The sequence below is a fragment of the Mobula birostris genome, chromosome 8 (genome assembly GCF_030028105.1).
Source record: "Mobula birostris isolate sMobBir1 chromosome 8, sMobBir1.hap1, whole genome shotgun sequence".
NCBI classification, from domain to species: domain Eukaryota; kingdom Metazoa; phylum Chordata; class Chondrichthyes; order Myliobatiformes; family Myliobatidae; genus Mobula; species Mobula birostris.
In genome coordinates, this window is record NC_092377.1 from 29,341,635 (window position 1) to 29,362,895 (window position 21,261).

Genomic DNA, 21,261 nt, shown 5'->3' on the forward strand with positions numbered 1-21,261 from the left:
CATTGCTATTTTTCCCAGACATATACAATGGATTCCGGTAATTGTGCCATCAGTTAATGAGGGCAGCCATTTATTTGGGACAGCTCTTAAAGAACAAAAGAATAAATTGAGAAAATAGTGTGGGTTCCCTTTGTTTATTTGGGACACTATGCTACTTAATCAGGCCAGGAGAACAGTTTCTAACTAGTGTCAGTTGCATACATTTGCGTGGCCATTGCGTGACACCTTGCTTAGAGTGATCAGCTTTTAAATACTGCCAGTTGTGTGTGCTTGTGTTCAAAAAGCAGTGATTTTTGTCACAGATAGTTGGCAAAAAATAAACAGTAAGACAATTTGCTAACCGTGGTTTCAAATCTTCATTAAGAGATGCCAGAAATGGCCAAAAGTAAAAATGACACAATTTTGCTACTTCAACAAGTTAGAAATTACAAAGAGTTTGAAGGCATCAACAATCATCTTGAATGTTACAATTAAAATATAAGATTTGGATGATGCAATCATCTATCCAAAGGATTGCATGAAGCCAGTTCATTATCTGCACTGATTTTGTTCATTTACAGTCAATCACAGCAGATGAATTCCTCCATTGGTAACTATTAGGAACTAATAAGAGAAACTCTGCAGATGCTGAAAATCCAAGCAACACAAACAAAGTGCTGGAGGAACTCAGCAGGCCAGGCAGCATATATGAAAAAAGTACAATCGACATTTGGGACCGTTGAAGAAGGGGGTGGGGATCAGTGAAGGAGGAGGGCATCTCCCAGTGGCCACCCATTTTAATTCCACTTCCCATTCCCAATCTGATATGTTAATCCATGGCCTCTTCTACTGTTGCGATGAGGCCACACAAAGGTTGGGGGAACAACACCTTGTATTCCATCTGAGTAGCTTCCAATCAGATGGCATGAACATCAATTTCTCAAACTTGCGGTAATTTCCACTCCCCCCCACCCCCCGAACCACCTTCACCATTCCCCATCCCCTTTACCCTCTCTCACCTTATCTCCTTGCCTGCTCTTTGCCTCCCTCCAGTGGTCCTCCCCTCTTCTCTTTCTTCCATGGCCTTCTGTTCTCTCCTATTGGACTCCCCTTTCTCCAGCCCTGTATCTCTTTCACCAGTCAACTTCCCAGGTGCTTACTTCATCTCTCCCCTTGCAGTTTCACCTTTCACCTTGTGTTTCTTTCTCCCCTCCCCACCTTTTATATCTACTTCTCATCTTTTTTTCTCTAGTCCTGCCAAAGGGTCTCGGCCCAAAACGTCAACTGTATTTTTATCCATATATGCTGCCTGGCCTGCTGAGTTACTCCAGCATTTTGTGTGTGTTTATTAGGAATTAATACACAGTTTTATAGCACTATAGAGGTATTGATAGTGTTCTAAGTTGTTCTGTATTTGATTTCGATACATATTTCTTTACTTAGTTAAACATGGGCTTGTCTTCTTTATCCTTTTAACTATTTCCATGAAACTGAGCTAATTGGGGCAGCCACTTAATTGAGCCAAAATATACTGATCCTGACATGCCCCAATTAACTAGAACCCACTGTAATTACAAAAGATAACAAATGCATCCTTGCACAAAATGACATCTGCTACACTGAAAGATTTGCAACACATCAGGGTCATAAGGCAATCCATGTGTTGACTGATGGATGGATCACTGCTTAATGAGGTCACAGCTGCCATTCATTATTTATCTACACCACTGCAGAAACAGATTAAAGCCCATAACCCTACCCAATGACAAGCAATTGAAAGACCCAAGCATTGCTCTCGAAGTATGCAGCAACATAATTAAAGCAATAACTTTGCTGCCCGACAAAATTGAATGGAAAATCTTTAAAGATACTGCACGAAGGGACAAAAGAATCCAGCATAAACAACTGAAAAGTGTAATGATGCTGGATATGTTCTTTATATTTTATTCTGTTTCATTTGATTGAAAATCATTTCTAGAAGAGGAAAATGAATTGAAGGCTATTTTTTTCTTAAATTCTACCAACAGTTTTGGCCATTTTTTTACATTACTATTTACTTGACACTAAGTTAATCAAGATTAGTTTTCACATCCTGAGCACTTGATAGGTTGAAGATGGTTCAAACCATCTCATTGATCTCACTTTCTTTCACTTTGATCTAGAAAATGAACTTCATAATACAAAAATGTGTTGCCAAATACTTCAATTGCTTATCTGAAAATGAACTGCTGGAATGCTTTCCTTTTTCACTTTTCACCATTTTAACCTTAATTGAAAAACTGATGAATGAAAGTAACTTCCATCACCCCTTCTTTGCAGGACAAACTAGAGAAGCACAATAAATAAACCTGAATAATTCAAAATCCTGACAGAAAATGTTGTAAAATATCTGCACGTGGATGGACAAAGTGAAAAAGTGTCAGGCACATCTCTGCTAGAAGCACTCTGGAAACAAAGTTGTAGGCTTAACCTCTGTTCTATAGATCTGAGGCTAAGAATCAGTTTGATACAACTGTGCAGAACTGAGAAAATGCAGCAGTTTATGGTGGTGTCACTTTACGAATGAGATGTCACACCAAAGTCTTGTTTTCCTTCTCAGGATGGATGTTCATTGTCCATAAAACTATAAGACATAGGAACAAAATTAGGCTATTTAGCCCATCGGGTCTGCTCCATTATTTCTTCATGGATGATCCACTACCTTCTCAACCCCATTCTCCTGCCTTCTCTTCATAGCTTTTCATGCCAAGACTAACCAAGAACCTATCAACCTCCACCTTAAATCCACCCAATGACAAGGCCTCCACCGCCGCCAGTGGCAATGAATTCCACAGATTCACCACCTTCTGGCTAAAGAAACTTTCTCCTCATATCCATTCTAAAGCGACGTCTATCCTTTCTGAGTCTATGCACACTGGCCCAAGACTCCCAAACATCCTCATCACAACCATTCTATCTAGTTTGTTCAACGTTCGATAGGTATCAATGAGATTCCCCCTCCTTATTCTTCTGAATTTCAGCGAGTAAAGGCCCATGGCCATCAATCACTCCTTGTACAATAAGCCTTTCATTCTCAGAATCATTCTCATCAAAGTCCTCTGAATATTCTCCAACATCAATACATTTTTTCTTAAATACTGGGCCCAACACTGCTCACAATACTCATGTAAGGCTTCTCCAGTATCTTCTCAGGCCTCAGCATTATGTCCTTGCTTTTATATTCTGGTCCTTTCAAAATGAATGCTAACATTACATTTGCCTTCCTCACCAGCAATTCAACCTGCAAATTAACCTTTAGGCATCTGCACAAAGAGCCCCAAGTTCCATTTCACCTTGAATTCCTTCTTCCAAAGTATATACTTCCCAACATTGGATTCCATTTTTCACTTCTTTGCCCATCCTCCTAATCTGACAAGTCTTTTTGCAGCCTCCCTGCTATCTCAACACTAACTGTGCCTCCACCTATATTCAAATTGTCCACAAACTTGGCCACAAAGTCATCAATTCCATCATCCAAATTATTGGCATACAATGCAAAAAGAAGCGGTCCCAACACTACTAGTCATAGGTCTCCAGCCAGAAGAAGTCCCGTTGACAACTATTCACTGTTTTCTATGAGCAAGACAATTCTGAATCCAATTCACTGTGGCTTCCACTTATGTTAATCTTTTGTTTGAATCTTTCTAAAATCCATAAAAAACAACAGCCACAGCTCTACCTTCATCAATCCCCTTCATTACCTTGAAAAACTCATCAAGTTAGTGAGGGACAACTTGCCCAAACAGGATGTTTCTGTAGAACAGTGTGGCCATGCTAATTGGCATCAGAAAGTGTGGTGACATTTGCAGGCTGCTTGCAGCACAGCTTTGAGTGTGCTAGATGGTAATGCAAATGATGCATCTCACTGTAAGTTTCAATGTATATCTGATAAATAAATCTAAATCTGAGTCTGACAAAGCCAAGCTGACTGTCCCCAAATTGGCCATGGATTTCCAAATGTTCATAAATCCTGTCCCTAAGGATCCTCTCCAGTACTTTCCCTACCACAGTCATGAGACTCAATGGTCTATAATTTTCAGAATTATCCCCATTTCCCTTCTTGAATAATGGAACAAAACTAGCTACTCACCAGTCCTCCAGAACCTTGCCAGTGCCTAGAGAGGACATCATGATATTGCTCAAGGCCTTAGCAATCTTATGGCTTGCCTCTCTCAGTAGCCTGGAGTATCTCCCATAATGGTCTGGGGACTTATCCATCGTAATGTTAATTAAAAGGCCCAGCACTACCTCCTTTCTTTACCTCAAATTTCCCCACCAATTCAGCATGCTCCACATTAATCCCCCTATCCTCCATGTCTTTTGAGGCCAAGTCATAGGGTATATTTAAAGCAGAGTTTGATAAGTTCTTGATTAGTAAGGGTTACAAAGAGAAGACATAAGGATAGGGTTGAGAGGGATAATAGATCAGCCATGATCAAATTGTGGAGCAATAGCCTAATTCTACTGCTATGTTTTTTGGTCTTTTCCTCAGTAAATACTGATGCAAATACTGATTATGCAGCTCTATAAAGCACATTTGAAGTGTTGAGTTCTGTTCTGGTTGTCATAGAAAGGATGTAGAAGGTTTAGAGACGGTGCAGAGGAGATTTACCAGGATGTTGCCCTGATTAGAGAGCATGCCATTTCTCCTTCAAGTCCCCATTCTCCCTCTCCTCAAGACTCCAGTCACCCTGCTTCGTCTCCCAGGGGCAACTCTTCTTCTTCATCCTCTCTTCCCCTCCTCCCATGATTCCATATACTCCAATCTTATTTTTCTTAATTCTAGACCACTTAAAATTTCAGTTCCACCACCACCACAAGCACATGTTCTCAATCCATGAAGTCAGACATCTACCTCTACCATTTCAAGGCAGTACCCCCTCTACCACCTGTAAATAGAGTGCTCAGTTCTTCACCTCCACATACTTCCATCCTCTGACAGCAGTTGTTCACTATGAGTCAACGTTCCAAGCAACAGCCAATGTTGGGCTTTGCTGGAAAGGCAGAAAAAAAATCTGATTAAAATTAACATGGCCTCACATCTTTGTCTCCCAGCTCCAGGTTAACAGCTACAGCCTCATTTTTTTCTCACTGTTTCCTCTGACACTAATGAGTTGGTATTTCAGACAGCAAAAGAGCAACCGAGCATTTATGCAATGAAATAATTGCTGAAGCAAGTCAAGAACATGAACCAATGCAGTTTCTGAAGGGATCAAGTTCCACTGTTCCATGATTCAGTGTTAAGTACATCTTAAGTGCTCACCTCATTTGAAAATAAAATTGGTGTACTGTGCTTTTAAAATCAGGGTTATGAAATCAAACCTTTTTGATGTGTTATTTTACTTGGAAACTGGCTCCATCAAAATCGAGGAGAAAATCACCAGACGACTTTGTTCTTTTCCCTTGGCAGTGATGTACCTTTGTTGGGAAGGCTGCCTTCAACCAGTGCACTCCCAAAATAAACCAGTACTTTAGTCAGCAATATTTCCTGTCGTCCTAACTCTATTTCTTTATTCAACAGGAAGAATTTTCTCACGCCTTGACTATATCAGCTGCATAAGCTGAGAACGTATGTAGATACAGAACAAGTGTTATATAGTTACGTACATAACTAGTTATATGTGAATATATAATTTATGGATTTGGCAATCCATAATGATAATGAAGGACCAGAAAATCGATTCCATAAATAATAGTGGTCAAAAGAGGGAGGAGTCATGTAAATAGATCATTAAAATCACATGCATATATATATATATATATATATATATATATACACACACACACACACACACACACACAAACAAGAGGTAGCCTATTCCCTGTATTGGGCATTGTAACTTAGAAAGAATATATTGTTTTTTTAGGAGGGTGGAGCTGGTTTACCAAAATGAGGCTTGTACTCCAAGAAGCAAATAATGAATTAGTAATTAAGAAGACTAGGTTGCATTCCCTGAAATCTAGGCTAAGGATTAATATGAACTGATCCAGTAAGTATGCTGATTGAGATATCCAAGACAAAGAACCATGGTCTAAAAATTAAAACTAAGTTTCAATTGGTGGCGAAAGTTTGAAACTATCTCCCATAAATGACAATTATTGCTAAGTCAGTTGTTCATTACAAATCTGTGACTGACAGAATTTTTCTTAAGCCAAGGTGTTAAGGGATATGCTTCAGTGGTAGGTATTTGCAGTTTGATAACAGATAACAGTTAGATTTCAGCATGAAAATGAGAAACAGAAACCCAAAGGATACCACGTGATTTAGAATAAGTATGCTGGAAATACTCATTTCATTTCAGATCTCAGGGTGACTAAAGCATTCTTCTTTTGGATTTTTCACAATTTTGGAATTATTGTTAGTGCTAAAAGTAAGGTACTGACATGTCTCATCATTCCAATAATATGGATATTTGTTCTGTTGCTCTAAGCTACTTGTTGTCATTTTTCTATGCTGTTCAAAAATGACAAGACACGTCAGTATTGTTTTGATTAAGCAACAATTTCATGATGCAAACTGTTTTCCTAAGCATGCTATAAAAAGCAGTTTTTTATTTATTTGCAGCATTAAGGCCAAAAATTTGAACATGAGATAACATGCTTTCAGATCATGCTTTAGGTCTCGGCCTGAAACGTCGACTGTACCTCTTCCTAGAGATGCTGCCTGGCCTGTTGCATTCACCAGCAACTTTGATGTGTGTTGCTTGAATTTCCAGCATCTGCAGAATTCCTGTTGTTTGCGAATAAATAATAGTTTTGTTTTCATAACAAGGGTAATTGGAAAGAGAGTTGTGTATATACATCTATTGATGCTTCTGGACACATCTTCAGTGATGTTCCTGGAATCATCGGGTGTTTCGGGTCTTTCAACATCATACAACCTCCTCCAGGTGACCCAGCCGGGGCTGATCAGACACCAGTTTGTGTCCAGATGGCTAGCTACTTATGACTCCATGGTTCCCCTCTTTTGAGCCACAGCCATCTTGAGGCCCTCTCTGCCGCATCGGTGGTACTCTGGATGGCTCTCCTCTTCCTCTCTCCCTCGATGCCCAAAATGCTGAAGGCTCTATCTAAAGAATGGGCTATGAATCCCCTACAACCAACCTCCAATGGGAGACACCTCGCTCTCCAGCCTGCTGACAGTTGCTGACCAGTCCTGCGTACTTGGAGAGCTTCCTTTCAAAGGCCTCCTCCAAGCTATCTTCCCATGGGACTGTCAGCTCCAGCAGCACCACTTGCTTAGTAGACTCAGACACTAGGACAATGTCTGGTCACAGGGTGGTGGCTGCGATATGGTTGGCGAATTTCAGCTGCCCTTCGAGGTCCACCAAAAGCTGCCAGTCCTTTGCAGAGGTCAGAATGCCTGCAAGATGTTCTTTTGGCAGGTATTGGCTGCTCCCCATCTCTGACAAAGGCAATGGTCTGCTTGGAGGGTCGGGACCACTTCGCCCACTCAACTCCTGCGCTGACGGCTTCAGCGATGGTCTTCAGGACCTGATCATGCCTCCACCTGTACCGTCCCTCACCAAGTGCCCTTGCACAGCCGCTGAGGATGTGCTCCAGGGTTCCTCGCTTGGAGCACAGTGGGCACGCAGATGACTCTGCCTTGCCCCATGTGTGCAGGTTTGATGGGCTTGGAAGCACATCGTACACTGCCTGGATGAGAAATTGGATGCGGTGTGATTCGGTTTTCCAAAGATCAGCCCAGGTCACTTTCCTCTCAACCGCATTCTGCCATCTTGTCCAAGCTCCCTGTTGCTTCATTCCCACCGCCTTGCAGGCTCTCATCTCCTCCACTACTGCTCTCACCTCCTCCTGAACTAGACGACGCCTTTCCTTCCCTCTGGTGTCCATTTGGGGAGTTGGAAAGGATCCTAGCCCAGCTTGGCCTCATGTGACCACTCCCACCAGCCTCCTGTGACGCAGCCTCGCCTCTGCCTCCTGAACAGCTTCCTCTGCCCTCCACTTCCTGCCAGTACTTACTTGGGTCCCTGCTCTAGCCACCTTCGGGTCACTTGAGTCCCTATACTGTAGCACTTCTCTGGCTCTTGTTACCTTGAATTCTTCCTCCAAGGATTTGAAGGGCAGTTGCAGTTTGTTGTGGTGTCCATAGAGTGCGATGCTGCTCAGGCTCTTTGGCAGCCCCAGCCATCTCCTGAGGTGGTTGCTAACCCTCCTCTCTAAGGTTTCGACTGTCAAGATCGGAACTGCATAGACGAGGAGGGGCCACAGGATTCTGGGAAGAATGCCATGCTGATACACCCAGGCTTTAACCTTCCCAGGTAGGCCAGACTTGTCCACAGATTTCAGCCAGCCATCCAACTCGGTGCAGGTTGCCTGAATGGATGTTGTGTCCCTTAAAGAGCTGTCAAAAACTTTGCCTAAGCTCTTTACTGGCTCTTCTGTGATGGTTGGGATGGCTGTGCCTGCGATGCTGAACCGGAACTTGTTCTCCACCTTCCCTTTCCTCAGCACCATCGATCTTGATTTGGCAGGTTTGAAACGCATCCGGGCCCACTCCACCAGCTTTTCAAGCCCTTGCAGAATCCTCCGGCAGCCTGGGACTCATTCTGTGGTGACTGTGAGGTCATCCATGAATGCCCTGAATGGTGGTTGCCGTTGAGCGGAATTCATTCTGGGCCCTCTGGACTCTGGTTCAGCAGACTTAGTGAGCATGTTCATGGCTAGGGAGAACAGTGTCACTGAGATAGTGCACCCTGTGATGATGCCGACCTCCACCTTGTGCCAGGTTGATGTAATTGCTCCTGAAGAGACCATCATCCTGAAGTTGCTGTAATAATTAGCGATAAGATCTCTGATTCTGCTGGGGATGTGATATTTGGTCAGCGTGAGCTGCACCAGCTTGTGCGGAATGGAACCATATGCATTTGCCAGGTCGAGCCACAACACTGACAGGTTGCCCTTGCTCTCTCGCGCCTCCCTAATGAGCTGTGTCACCACAACGATGTGCTCCAGACAGCCCGGCATCCCTGAAGTGCCACCCTTCTGGACTGATGTATCAATATAGGTGTTCTTTGCTAGGTAGGTGCACAATCAGTGGGAAACTGCACTGAAGAAGATCTTCACCTCGACACACAGCAGGGAGATGATGCGAAACTGATCTATCTGGGTGGCATTTTCCTCCTTTGGGATCCACACCCCTTCAGCCACTCTCCACTGCTCTGGGAGAGAAAATCCATGAAAATTCTCACTGAATGTGGGGTGTGGAAAGCACCAAAGGAGAAGGAAATTTCTCATCAATTAGATGAGTTTTTAGAGAGGAAGGAGATGGGAACTTTACAGGAGATTTGACCCAGAGGCAGAAGCAGCAGAGAACTGATAGACTATATACTTGTTATTGAAACTCCTATTTTGGATGACAATAAAATATTTTAAAATTCCTGCACCTTTCTGCAATATACTTAAAATAGACTTTTCACAGTCATTCCCAAATTAAAAGTTTTGATGATAACATGACCAGTTCACTCAAATGCAATGCATTGTTAAGATCTTATAATAAATTAGATGAAATATTTATTGCTTGCAGATTTTGAAATTTAGATCACTCAATTATAAAGTGTGTTCTGACTTTATTGTCAGATCTATGGAATTGTTGATAATCAGCTCATCATTGTGCAATACAAGTTTTTTTATTTCTGGAATGATGCACATCAGCAGAAGTACGGCTGTCTGCTAACATTATTTTTCATAATTATTTCACAATGACCTGCAATGTACTTTGGAGACCTATTCACCAGATGTTGAGATAACTCACTGTGAGAAACAAATGTAGCATCATCTTCCATATCTTCCATAACCAGACAAATCTTTCTCTTACCTCCCTTTCAAAATTTTGAAGGATTATGTCTTTTGTGACTCTGTGGGCTGCTCTTCCATCTCCACCTTTCCTTCTCACACACTCCTCCTGTAACCACAGGAAATGCAGCATTTGCTCTTTTACCTCACCCCTTCCCACCAACAAAGAAACTGCAGAATCATTTCATCATCTACATATTGCATTCAAACTCACAATATCTCCTCTGTCATGGAGAAACCAAACATAAGACCACAAGACATAAGAGCCAAATTAGGCCATTTGGTCCTTCGAGTCTGTTCCATCATTCAATCATGGCTGATCCCTTTTTCATCTCCTCAGCCTCACTCCCTGGCCTTCTCCCTGTAACCTTTGAAGCCATGTCCAATCAAGAAACTATCAAGCTTAGCCTTAAATATGCCCAATGATCTGGCCTCCACAGCTGCCTGTGGTAACAAATTCAACAAATTCACCACCCCCTGGTTGAAGAAATTTCTCTGCATCTGTTTTGAAAGGGTGCCCCTCTTCCCTGAGGCTCTGCCCTCTTGTCCTACACTCCACCAACATGGGAAACATCCTTTCCACATCTACTCTGTCTAGACCTTTCAATATTCAAAAGGTTTCAATCAGATTCCCCCTCATTCTTCTGAATTCCAGCGGATACAGACCCAGAGTCCTCAAATGTTCCTCGTATGATAACCCTTTCATTCCTGAAATCATCCTTGTGAACCTCCTCTAGATCCCCTCTCCAATGCCAGCACATCTTTTCTAAGATGAGGACCCCAAAACTGTTCACAATCTCAGGGTGAGGCCTCAGCATCACATCTCTGCTCTTCTATTCTAGACCTCTTGAAATGAATGCTAAAGTGGCATTTGCCTTCCTCACCACTGATTCTACCTGCAAGTTAACCTTTAGGGTATTCTGCACAAGGACTCCCAAGTCCCTTTGCATCTCAGATTTTTGAATTTCTCCCCATTTAGAAGATAGTCCACACATTTATTTCTACTACCAAAGTGCATGACCATGCATTTTCCAACATTGTAATCTGTCCAAGTTCTTCTGCAGCCTCCCTGTTTCCTCCAACACTACCTGACCCTCCACCAATCCTCGTATCATCTGCAAACTTGGCAACAAAGCCATCTATTCCATCATCTTAATCATTGATATATAGCATAAAAAGAAGCGGTCCCAACACCGACCCCCGCGGAACACCACTAGTCACTGGCAGCCATCCAGAAAAGGACCCTTTTATTCCCACTCTCTGCCTCCTGCCAATTAACCAATGCTTTAACCATTCCAGTACCTTTCCTGTAATACCATGGACTCTTAACTTGGTAAGCAGCCTCATGTGTGGCACTTTGTCAAAAGCCTTCTGAAAGTCCAAATATACAGCATCCACTGCATCCCCTTTATCTATCCTACTTGTAATCTCCTCAAAGAACTCCAACAGATTCATCAGGCAAGTTTTTCCCTTAAGGAAACCATGCTGACTTTGTCCTATCTTATGCTTGTCACCAAGTACTCCATCACCTCATCCTTAACAATTGACCCCAACACCTTACCAACCACTGATGTCAGGGTAACCAGTCAATAATTTTCTTTCAGCTGCCTTCCTCCTTTCTTAAAGAGTGGAGTGACATTTCCAATTTTCCAGTCCTCCAGCACCATGCCCGAGTCCGATGATTTTTGAATGATCATTACTAATGCCTCCACAATTTCTACCGCTACCTCTTTCAGAACCCTAGGGTGCAGTTCATTTGGTCAGGCTGACTTATGTACCCTTATGAGCACCTTCTCCCCCTTGTAATAATAATAGCACTCACTTCTCTTCCCTTACACCCTTCAACATCTGGCACACTGCCAGTGTCTTCAAGAGTGAAAACTGAAGCAAAATACTCATTTAGTTCATCTGCCATCTCCTTGTCCCCGGCTATTATTTCTCTGGCCTCATTTTCTAGCAGTCTACTCTCATTTCTCTTTTATTTTTTACAAACTTGAAAAAGCTTTTACTATCCACTTTGATATTGCTTGTTAGTTTGCATTCATATTTCATCTTTTCCCTCCTAATGATTCTTTCAGTTGCTCTTTGTAGGATTTTCAAAGCTTCCCAATCTTATATCTTCCTGTTAATTTTTGCTTTGTTGTATGCCCTCTCTTTTGCTTTTACATTAGCTTTGATTTCCCTTGTCAGCCACAGTAGTACTATTTTTCCATTTGAGTATTTTTTTGCTTTTGGAATACATCTATCCTGTACCTTCCTCATTTTTCCCCAGATACTCACGTCATTGCTGGCTGCTGTCATCCCTGCCAGCATCTCCTTCCAATTTACTTTGTCCAACTCCTCTCTCATACCACTACAATTTCCTTACTCCACTGAAATACTCCTATGTCAGACTTTACTTTCTCCCCATCAAATTTTAAATGAACTCAATCTTATTGTAATCACTAACTCCTACAGGTTCTCTTACCTTAAGCTCCCTAATCACCTCCAGTTCATTACATAACCACCAATCCAGTATAGCTGATTCTCTGGCGGGCTCAATGACAAACTGCTCTAAAAAGCCATCTCGTACGCATTCAACAAACTCACTCTCTTGAGATCCATTTCCAGTCTGATTTTCCAAATTGACCTGCTAGTTGAAATCTCCCATGACTATCATAACATTGCCCTTTTGACACGCCTTTTCTATTTCACATTGTAATCTATGGTCCACATCCCAGCTACTGTTGGGAGGTCTGTATATATCTGCCATCAGGGTCCTTTTACCCTTGCAGTTTCTTCACTCAACCCACAAGGATTCAACATCTTCTGATCCTATGTCACATCTTTCCATTGATTTGATGCGGCACTACGCCAAAAGATTCTATTCAGCCTGTGGTGACTTCCTGACATTTTCATTGCCTCTCCTTTTCATTTTTTCATCTACTTCCACTCTATTATATCTGCAGCTTCTCTGTTGCAGCCTAGATTGTGCCAATGGGGCCAGATACAAGCCAGAGGGATCGAGCCTCATCTTCCAGCATAGAACAGGTGTTAACATTCAAAATATTTCAGATTCCTGAACCCACTGACAGTACTGCCTGACTCACTGAGTTCCTTCAGAAATTTGATTATTGTTGCAGATTCCAGCATCTGCAGTCTCTTGTGCAGACAATTTCAGATAAGTTGCTTGTTTTGTCTATGTCAAAACTGGCCAGTTCTGTTTCTAAGATTAATAATAATTTAATTTACGCTCATTTTCTCTTCTGCAGAACGCTGTCAGTTGTACCAAGATAGTCAGATTATGAATTTGTACACTTTTTTTTCTATCCAACAATTCCCAATAATAAATATAAAACAGCAGAAGTTCATGTGCTGACTACATGGTACACCTGAAGATTAGGAGAAATGCTAGAGTGTTAGAAACTTCATGTTGGTACTATTCTTTCATTTATTGAGGATGGCATATCATCCAAAGACAACATTATACCATGAGTGACTGCATAACAATCTTAAAGAATATCCTTAAATAAATCTACAAAACACAAACATTATATATATTAACAGGGAAATTTCATTAATGATTTATTCTATCATCTTGCATCTGCTATGATACTTGTTATCAATTAAATTTCCATAGAAAACTTGTTGATGAGAACGCAAGCAAGAGTTATCACATATTTAATTTAGAGAACATCAAGGAAAGCATGCTAGCTTTAATAAAAAATAAAGTTGGTGTGGTTTAATTTGTTATTTTGATTTTCTCCACAACTACACAGTAAGTCTTGGAACTGATAACATGAATCAAATTCTCTATTCATTTTGTTTACCTCTATGCTTAAATCATGTCCAGCAGATAGAATTCACGTCCCTTACCTCTGAACTCTTGATGGAGGAGCAAACACCCCATGCTTTGGTTGACAGGTGAAATATTGCACGCCCCCCACAGAACCATTGTTTCTGCCATTTGGTTTATCCAACTCAATCCCATACCAATAACCTACGAAATGACACAGGTAGGAATTGCACAACATTAATAACACAATTTAAGCTACACACTCATCCTGAATAAAATACTCAAGGGTGATATTTGACTCTCATTAAATGGCTGCAATTTCTCAATTTTGGGAACCCAATCCAAAACCATACATGTAAGCTGCAAGCTGCAAGACAGATCAGGGGAGTTTTCAGTTACCCTTAATGGCTGCCTAAAGCAGTAAGGCCCTTTTATTAATGGGGGTGGTTGATGCCTGTTTTACGCCAAGCAAGGAAACAGAATAGTGATGAATGGAATAGAAGCCAGAGTAATTCTCTATAACACTTGCAAATGTAAAATAAAACTATTGTGGAGTCAAGCCAGCAACACCATAATGTCTAACTCACACTATTCAGAATTCAGAATCAGAATCAGAATCAGGTTTATTATCACTGGCATGTGACATGAAATTTGTTAACTTAGCAGCAGCAGTTCAATGCAATATAATCTAGCAGAGAGAGAAAAAATAATAAGTAAAATAAAACATAATAATAAATAAACAATAAGTCAACAGAATTTCAGCATTAAAGTACAAACTTAACCAAATACTCTCAGAAAGGATGTGCAGAGCCTTTATGTTTACAAAACAGAGTTTCTTTGAATTTGGTGATAGACCGCACAAATTGCTGGCAAGACAGCTACGCAAATTGGAAAATGATCGGGCCATTCATAAAATTAAATCAGACTTGGGCGCTCCGTTGATGTCACAAAAAGATATTAATCAAAGATTCCGTCAGAATTATGAAAAATTATATGCATCTCAATCTAATGTACTGACGGGGAGCGTGCATACATGTCTGGACACTTGTAGGCTACCTTCACTCAATCTGATGGAGTGTCAGGCTTTGGAAGGAGAGATCATAAATGACTAAATAGTAAGAACAATAAGATCCCTGAAAAATGACAAGAATCCAGGTTCGGATGGAATAGGTAATGAGTTTTATAAGAAGTTTAGTGACTTATTAGCACCTTATATGGTAAGGATGCATAGAAAGGCGTTTGAAACCGGCAGGTTACCCCAAACCATGAATGAGGCTATTATCATGCTTATTTCAAGGAAGAACAAAGTCCCAGAGGAGGTAGGATCTTATAGGCCGATTTCATTGCTAAATTCTGATCAGAAAATTTTGGCTAAAATGCTGGAAAGGAGACTCAATCAGCAGATAAATAAATTGGTACACTCAGATCAAACAGGGTTTATCCCTAAGAGGAATTCTTTCCATAACATCAGGCACCTTCTTTATATAATGTATTCCCCAAGACATCCTAAGGAAGATCTTATAATATTAAGTTTAGATGCTGAGAAAGCATTCAACCAAGTGGAATGGCAATACCCCTACGAGGTTTTGAAAAAATTTGGAACGGGAGACAAATTTATAAATTGGATTAAGCTACTGTACGGTAACCCTAGTGCTAAAATTCTAACTAATCAGACCCTCTGGGAACCATTCAGTTTGCACAGGGGCACAAGACAGGGCTATATATTAAGTCCCTTATTGTTTGCATTGGCCCTGGAACCACTGGCGGAGACTATACGTTCTCACCACGAAATTTATGGGTACAATACGAAATATACTATCAACAAAATTTCCCTTTATGCGGATTATGTTTTGTTGTTTGTAACGAAACCATATATTACTATTCCAGTTTTGCTGGAAATAGTCAATTTATTTGGCACTTTCTCAGGGTATAAAATTAACTGGGGGAAAAGTGAATTATTCACGGTCTGAGTAGAAGAACAGGAGGGGCTTACACAATTTCCATTCAAAATAACCCCTGAGAAGTTTACTTACCATGGAATTGTAATAACCAAAAAGTATAGTTCTCTATTTGAAGCAAATTTTATCCTTCTAATTGAAAATACTAAAAAGAAAATAGAATTTTGGAAGACACTCCCAATTTCTTTAGTGGGTAGAGTAAATGCAGTCAAGATGATCTTTCTTCCCCAACTGCTCTATCTATTTCAGAACCTGCCCCTCTATCTTACCAGAATCTTTTTTAAAGGATTAGATTCAATAATTCTACCTTTTATATGGAATTATAAAGCCCATTGAATTAGGAAAAAACATCTCTGCAAGAATAAGACTAGTGGGGGGGCTGGCATTACCCAACTTTATTTTTTTTTTTATTACTGGGCTGCTAACGTCAGCCATATAGCATACTGGATAAATGATACAGTTGCACTTCCCAGATGGTTGGAGATGGACCATGAGGATTGCCTACCATATTCCATAGGGGCAATCATTATGTCCCCTATTCAGTTAAATAAAGCCTGTTACAGAGGCAATCCCATTATCCATAGCACCATTACAGATGTGGAGACAAATGGGGAAGCATTTGAAACTCAGAACATTATCTTTTCTTGTACCTATATCTGCAAACTCCTCTTTTATCCCCTCGCGTACAGATGGGGCTTTCGATGCATGGCGGAATTAGGGATTCACAGCATTGAGACTTCAGACATACAAGGGATTTTTGCGTCATTTCAGCAGCTCCAGGACAAATTCAGATTGCAAAAGAGTTATTTTTTCAGGTACCCCCAGCTAAGACACTATACAAGATCACATCTTTCTGGTTTTGAGACAGCAGAACCTGATAAATTAGATAAACATTTAAGACCACGTTTAGGGACAGAACAGATTATTGCATATCTGTATGATGCCATACGAAACAAGTGTCATACAACAATGGATAATATTAAAAAAAGAATGGGAAAATGAGTTGGGTACAGAGATAGAGGAGGTTATATGGAAAGAGGCTTTGGAGTATGTTAACTCCTGTTCCATCAATGCCAGGCATTGTTTAATACAATTTAAAATCCTACATAGACTACATTACTCAAAAGTAAAGATTCATAAAATATTCCCAGAGGTGTCCCCAATGTGTGAGAAATGCAAGTCCTCAGAGGCATATTTGTTACATAGTTATGCTTTATATCCCACGATACAAGAGTATTGGAAGCAAATATTTGGAGTCCTATCCAAGGTACTAAAGGTTCAGATAATACCAGACCCCATTTTAGTAATTTTTGTAACTTCTGCGAGGTCAAATAAATTCCAGGCTACCCAGCAACAACTCCTGACCTATGGCATACTTAATGCAAAGAAACTCATACTGATGTTCTGGAAAAAGGAGGAAACTCCATCACTCAGACAATGGCTGGCTGCATTAATGGATAATCTGCATCTTGAGAGGATAAGACACTTTATCAAGGACAGACTCAAGGAATTTGAAAACAATCTGGCAACCATTACTGTTGTATTTAGAAGAGACCGACAGCTGAACTAAGTGTGGGGGGTGGTAGGACCTAAACAGCACATACGGGAGGGGTGAGGGGAGGGCTGGGAAGGGGAAAGGAGACGGGGTGGTAGGGTTTCCTTTGCTTTTTGCTTGTTTACTATACATACATTCATTTGACTTTCATTATGTTGTTATGAGAAAGAAAAGAAAAAAGAAGCATTATACTTTAGGACATTGTCAGTTGTGGTTAAGCTGATGTTGCTTCACAATAAAAACATTTCAAAACACTGGAAAAAAAAATAAACAAGTAAATCAATTACGTATATTGAATAGATTATTAAAAAATGTGCAAAATCAGAAATACTGTATATTAAAAAAGTGAGGTAGTGTTCAAAGCTTCGAAGACGGAAGAGGAGAAGAAGCTATTCCTATCATCATCACACCATCCATTGTACCCTACCCTGACCTATAAGTTTAAATTTTGGGCCTCAGCTGGCACGGCAAATGTTGTGATAATACTCATCTTACTATCTCTAAAGCTGTCACCATTACAATATTTTTCCAAGATACCTGGCGATCTGGACTCCTCTGACTTGCGTGTTTTAAGTTTCCTGAATTCAATTACCACATCTTCAACTACAAAGGTTCCAAACTCTGGAACTCCCTTCCTACACCTTCAGAGTAGTCTCTCAATCTTCTTTTAAGGCTCTATAAAATCTAACTATTTGATTAAACTTTTAGTGGTCTAATAAATCCTCATGTGGTTAAATATCAATTTTTTTAATTATTCTTTATATGATGGGGCTTGCAGTGTTTTCCATATTAAAGATGGCATGGAAACCCAAGTTGTTGTGTTGTTATTGTTTCCATACAAATGATTATTCTTGGAGTATATTCTGTATTTTGAGGATTCTAATGATTCCCTATTTATCAGTATTTAAAACTACTGATATTAGAAAGTAAAAATAATGTTGCTGTTTTTACTTAAATTTTGTGCTTAAAGAAAATATCCAGCCCCTATATGCGATGGCATTTTAAAAAGTAGAAAGGTAATATTAAACACAAATACAGTGGTATGCAAAAGTTTGGGCACCACTGGTCAAAATTTCTGTTACTGTGAATATCTAAGCGAGTAAAAGATGACCTGATTTCCAAAAGGCATAAAGTTAAAGATGACACATTTCTTTAATATTTTAAGCAAGATTACTTTTTTATTTCCATCTTTTACAGTTTCAAAATAACAAAAAAGGAAAATGGTCTGAAGCAAAAGTTTGGGTACCCTGCAAGGTCGGTACTTAGTAACACCACCTTTGGAAAGTATCACAGCTTGTAAACGCTTTCTGTAGTCAGCTAAAAGTTTTTCAATTCTTATTTGGGGGATTGTCACCCATTATTCCTTGCAAAAGGTTTCTAGTTCTGTGAGATTCTTGGGCCATCTTGAACGCACTGCTCTTTTGAGGTCTATCCACAGATTTTCAATGATGTTTAGGTCAGGGGACTGTGAGGGCCATGGCAAAACCTTTAGCTTGCGCTTCTTGAGGTAGTCCATTGTGGATTTTGAGGTGTGTTTAGGATCATTATCCTGTTGTAGAAGCCATCCTCTTTTCATTTTCAGCTTTTTTACAGACGGTGTGATGTTTGCTTCCAGAATTTGCTGGAATTGAATTCATTCTTCCCTCTACTAGTGAAATGTTCCCCGCGCCACTGGCTGCAACACAAGCTCAAAGCATGATCAATCCACCCCCATGTTTAACAGTTGGAGAGGTGTTCTTTTCATGAAATTTTGCACCCTTTTTTCTCCGAACATACCTTTGCTCATTGCGGTCAAAAAGTTCTATTTTAACTTCATCAGTCCACAGGACTTGTTTCCAAAATGCATCAGCCTTGCTTAGATGTTCCTTTGCAAACTTCTGATGATAAATTTTGTGGTGAGGATGCAGGAAAGGTTTTCTTCTGATGACTCTCCCATGAAGATCATATTTGTGCAAGTGTCGCTGCACAGTAGAACAGTGCACCGCCACTCCAGAATCTGCTAAATCTTCCTGAAGGTCTTTTGCAATCAAACGGGAGTTTTGATTTGCCTTTCTAGCAATCTTACAAGCAGTTCTCTCGGAAAGTTTTCTGGGTCTTCCAGATCTCAACTTGACCTCCACCATCCCTGTTAACTGCCATTTCTTAATTACATTACAAACTGAGGAAACGGCTACCTGAAAACACTTTGCTATCTTCTTATAGCCTTCTCTTGCTTTGTGGGCATCATTTATTTTAATTTTCAGAGTGCTAGGCAGCTGCTTAGAGGAGCCCATGGCTGCTGATTGTTGGGACAAGGTTTGAGGAGTCAGGGTATTTATAAAGCTTTGAAATTTGCATCACCTGGCCTTTCCTAACGATGACTGCGAACAAGCCATAGCCCTAACAAGCTAATTAAGGTCTGAGACCTTGGTAAAAGTTATCTGACAGCTCAAATTTCTTGGGGTCCCCAAACTTTTGCATGGTGCTCCTTTCCTTTTTTCACTCTAAAATTGTACAAGACAAAAATAATACACTAATCTTGCTTAAAATGTTGAAAAGAATGTTTCATCTGTAAATTTATGACTTTTGGTGACCAGTTCATCTTCCACTCACTCAACTATTCACAGTAGCAGAAATTTTGACCAGAAAAACTCAAACCTTTGCATGCCACGGTTTGAGGAAGTCCACTTACACCCAAACTCAGGTTACCACTACAACTTCAAACATCTTGTGACTGACACGTGACCATTAAAAGTTGTGACATAAACCACACAAATCTACTAAGTAATTGAAGCTTAAAGATCAAGGATCAACTTCATTCGCCACATACATTTACATGTAATAGGAATTTCCTGTGGTGTGTTGGTTAGGGCACACAGAATAAAGAATTATTTTAAAAAGTAAAGTTAGGGGCTGGCTGGTGGCACAATGACATCAGCGCCAGACGCGGGAGCAGAGGTTCCCGGGTTCAAAACCAGTCGGGTCCGCTCCCGAGTACGCTTTCCATCCGTGCCGTGTTGAGTGTCCAGATCGCAACTCAACCTCGTAAAATAAAAGGGAAAAATACTGCGAAAATATCTGTGTGAGGAGTGGGGTGCCACACAGTCTCTCTCTCGCTCTGTGCCTTGTAAAAGCTATTAAAAAGACATCACTGTGGACGCATGCACACGCGCACACGCAGACGCACACGCACAGATGCACAGACTTGCACGCACACAGGCACATGCAAAAAAAAGTAAAGTTAGAGGTTAAAGTATGGATATGGAATAAAATACGTATAAATGGGGTGGCACGGTCCGACAGTGGTTAACACAACACTTTACTATACAGGCAACACAGGTTCAATTCCTGCCACTGCCTGTAAGGAGTTTGCATCTGTGACGAGAATACACATAGATAAGATGTTAGCTGTCCTGTGTGATCAGCAGTTGGTCTGCCACCTGTCCTCAGGGGGGAAGGAGAGATGAAGGAACAATGAAGCAGCATGTGGAGATGTTAATGAAGGAGCCATCAGTCTGGGTATTGCCAAGATGGGCTCCCCCTTTGAACCCTGAACTGTTTGAAGTGATGGACAGACGATACCCCAGCAGGGGGATAAAAAGGGACAGGTTCGCTAAGGCAGGACACACGACACCCGAGGTAACGAGACCCCGGAAGCGGTGCGCCTCTCACGAGTCGGTGGGAAGTACCGGACAACGCACAGGGTGGAAAGGTACGATCAGCGGGAACCCGGTGTGTGTCCGCCCTTGCTTGGGTGCCGAGTTCACTGCAGAGGATCGACCGCATCTGGAGGAGGGGTCACAGTCGGTGACCTCAGGTGACATCACCAAGGACCTGCCCGAAAGCTGCTTGTGAGCAATATCGCCGGTCTGTGAGTGGAAGCCGTGTCTGAATGATCAGTCGTTCCCGTTCTCTCTCCCTCCCCCCACGTTGTCCATCGCCATGGCAACGATTACTGCAAACTGAACTAAATTGGACTGAACTTTTGTGTCACTTTGAAATTTGGTCATTTACCCCTAGACAACGATAGAGCTTGATTGATGCTGTTATCTTAATTCTGTGCACATGTGTGGTTATCATTGCTGAACTGTTGCATTTATTATCCTTTCGATTACTGTGTTGCTTGTTTCTTTAATAAAACTTTCTTAGTTCTAGTAATC

The 21,261-nt window shown here is 40.9% G+C and overlaps 1 protein-coding gene across 12 annotated transcripts in view; it reads right to left on the reverse strand.

Moving 5' to 3' along the window:
* LOC140201202 (CAP-Gly domain-containing linker protein 4) overlaps positions 1-21,261 on the reverse strand; it is a 339,984-nt gene that overhangs the window by 77,163 nt on the left and 241,560 nt on the right. For all 12 annotated transcript variants that reach the window (XM_072264916.1, XM_072264923.1, XM_072264920.1 and 9 more), the window contains one exon: positions 13,690-13,813. In XM_072264916.1, the coding sequence (XP_072121017.1) occupies positions 13,690-13,813 (124 nt within the window). The remainder of the gene's footprint in view (positions 1-13,689; positions 13,814-21,261) is intronic.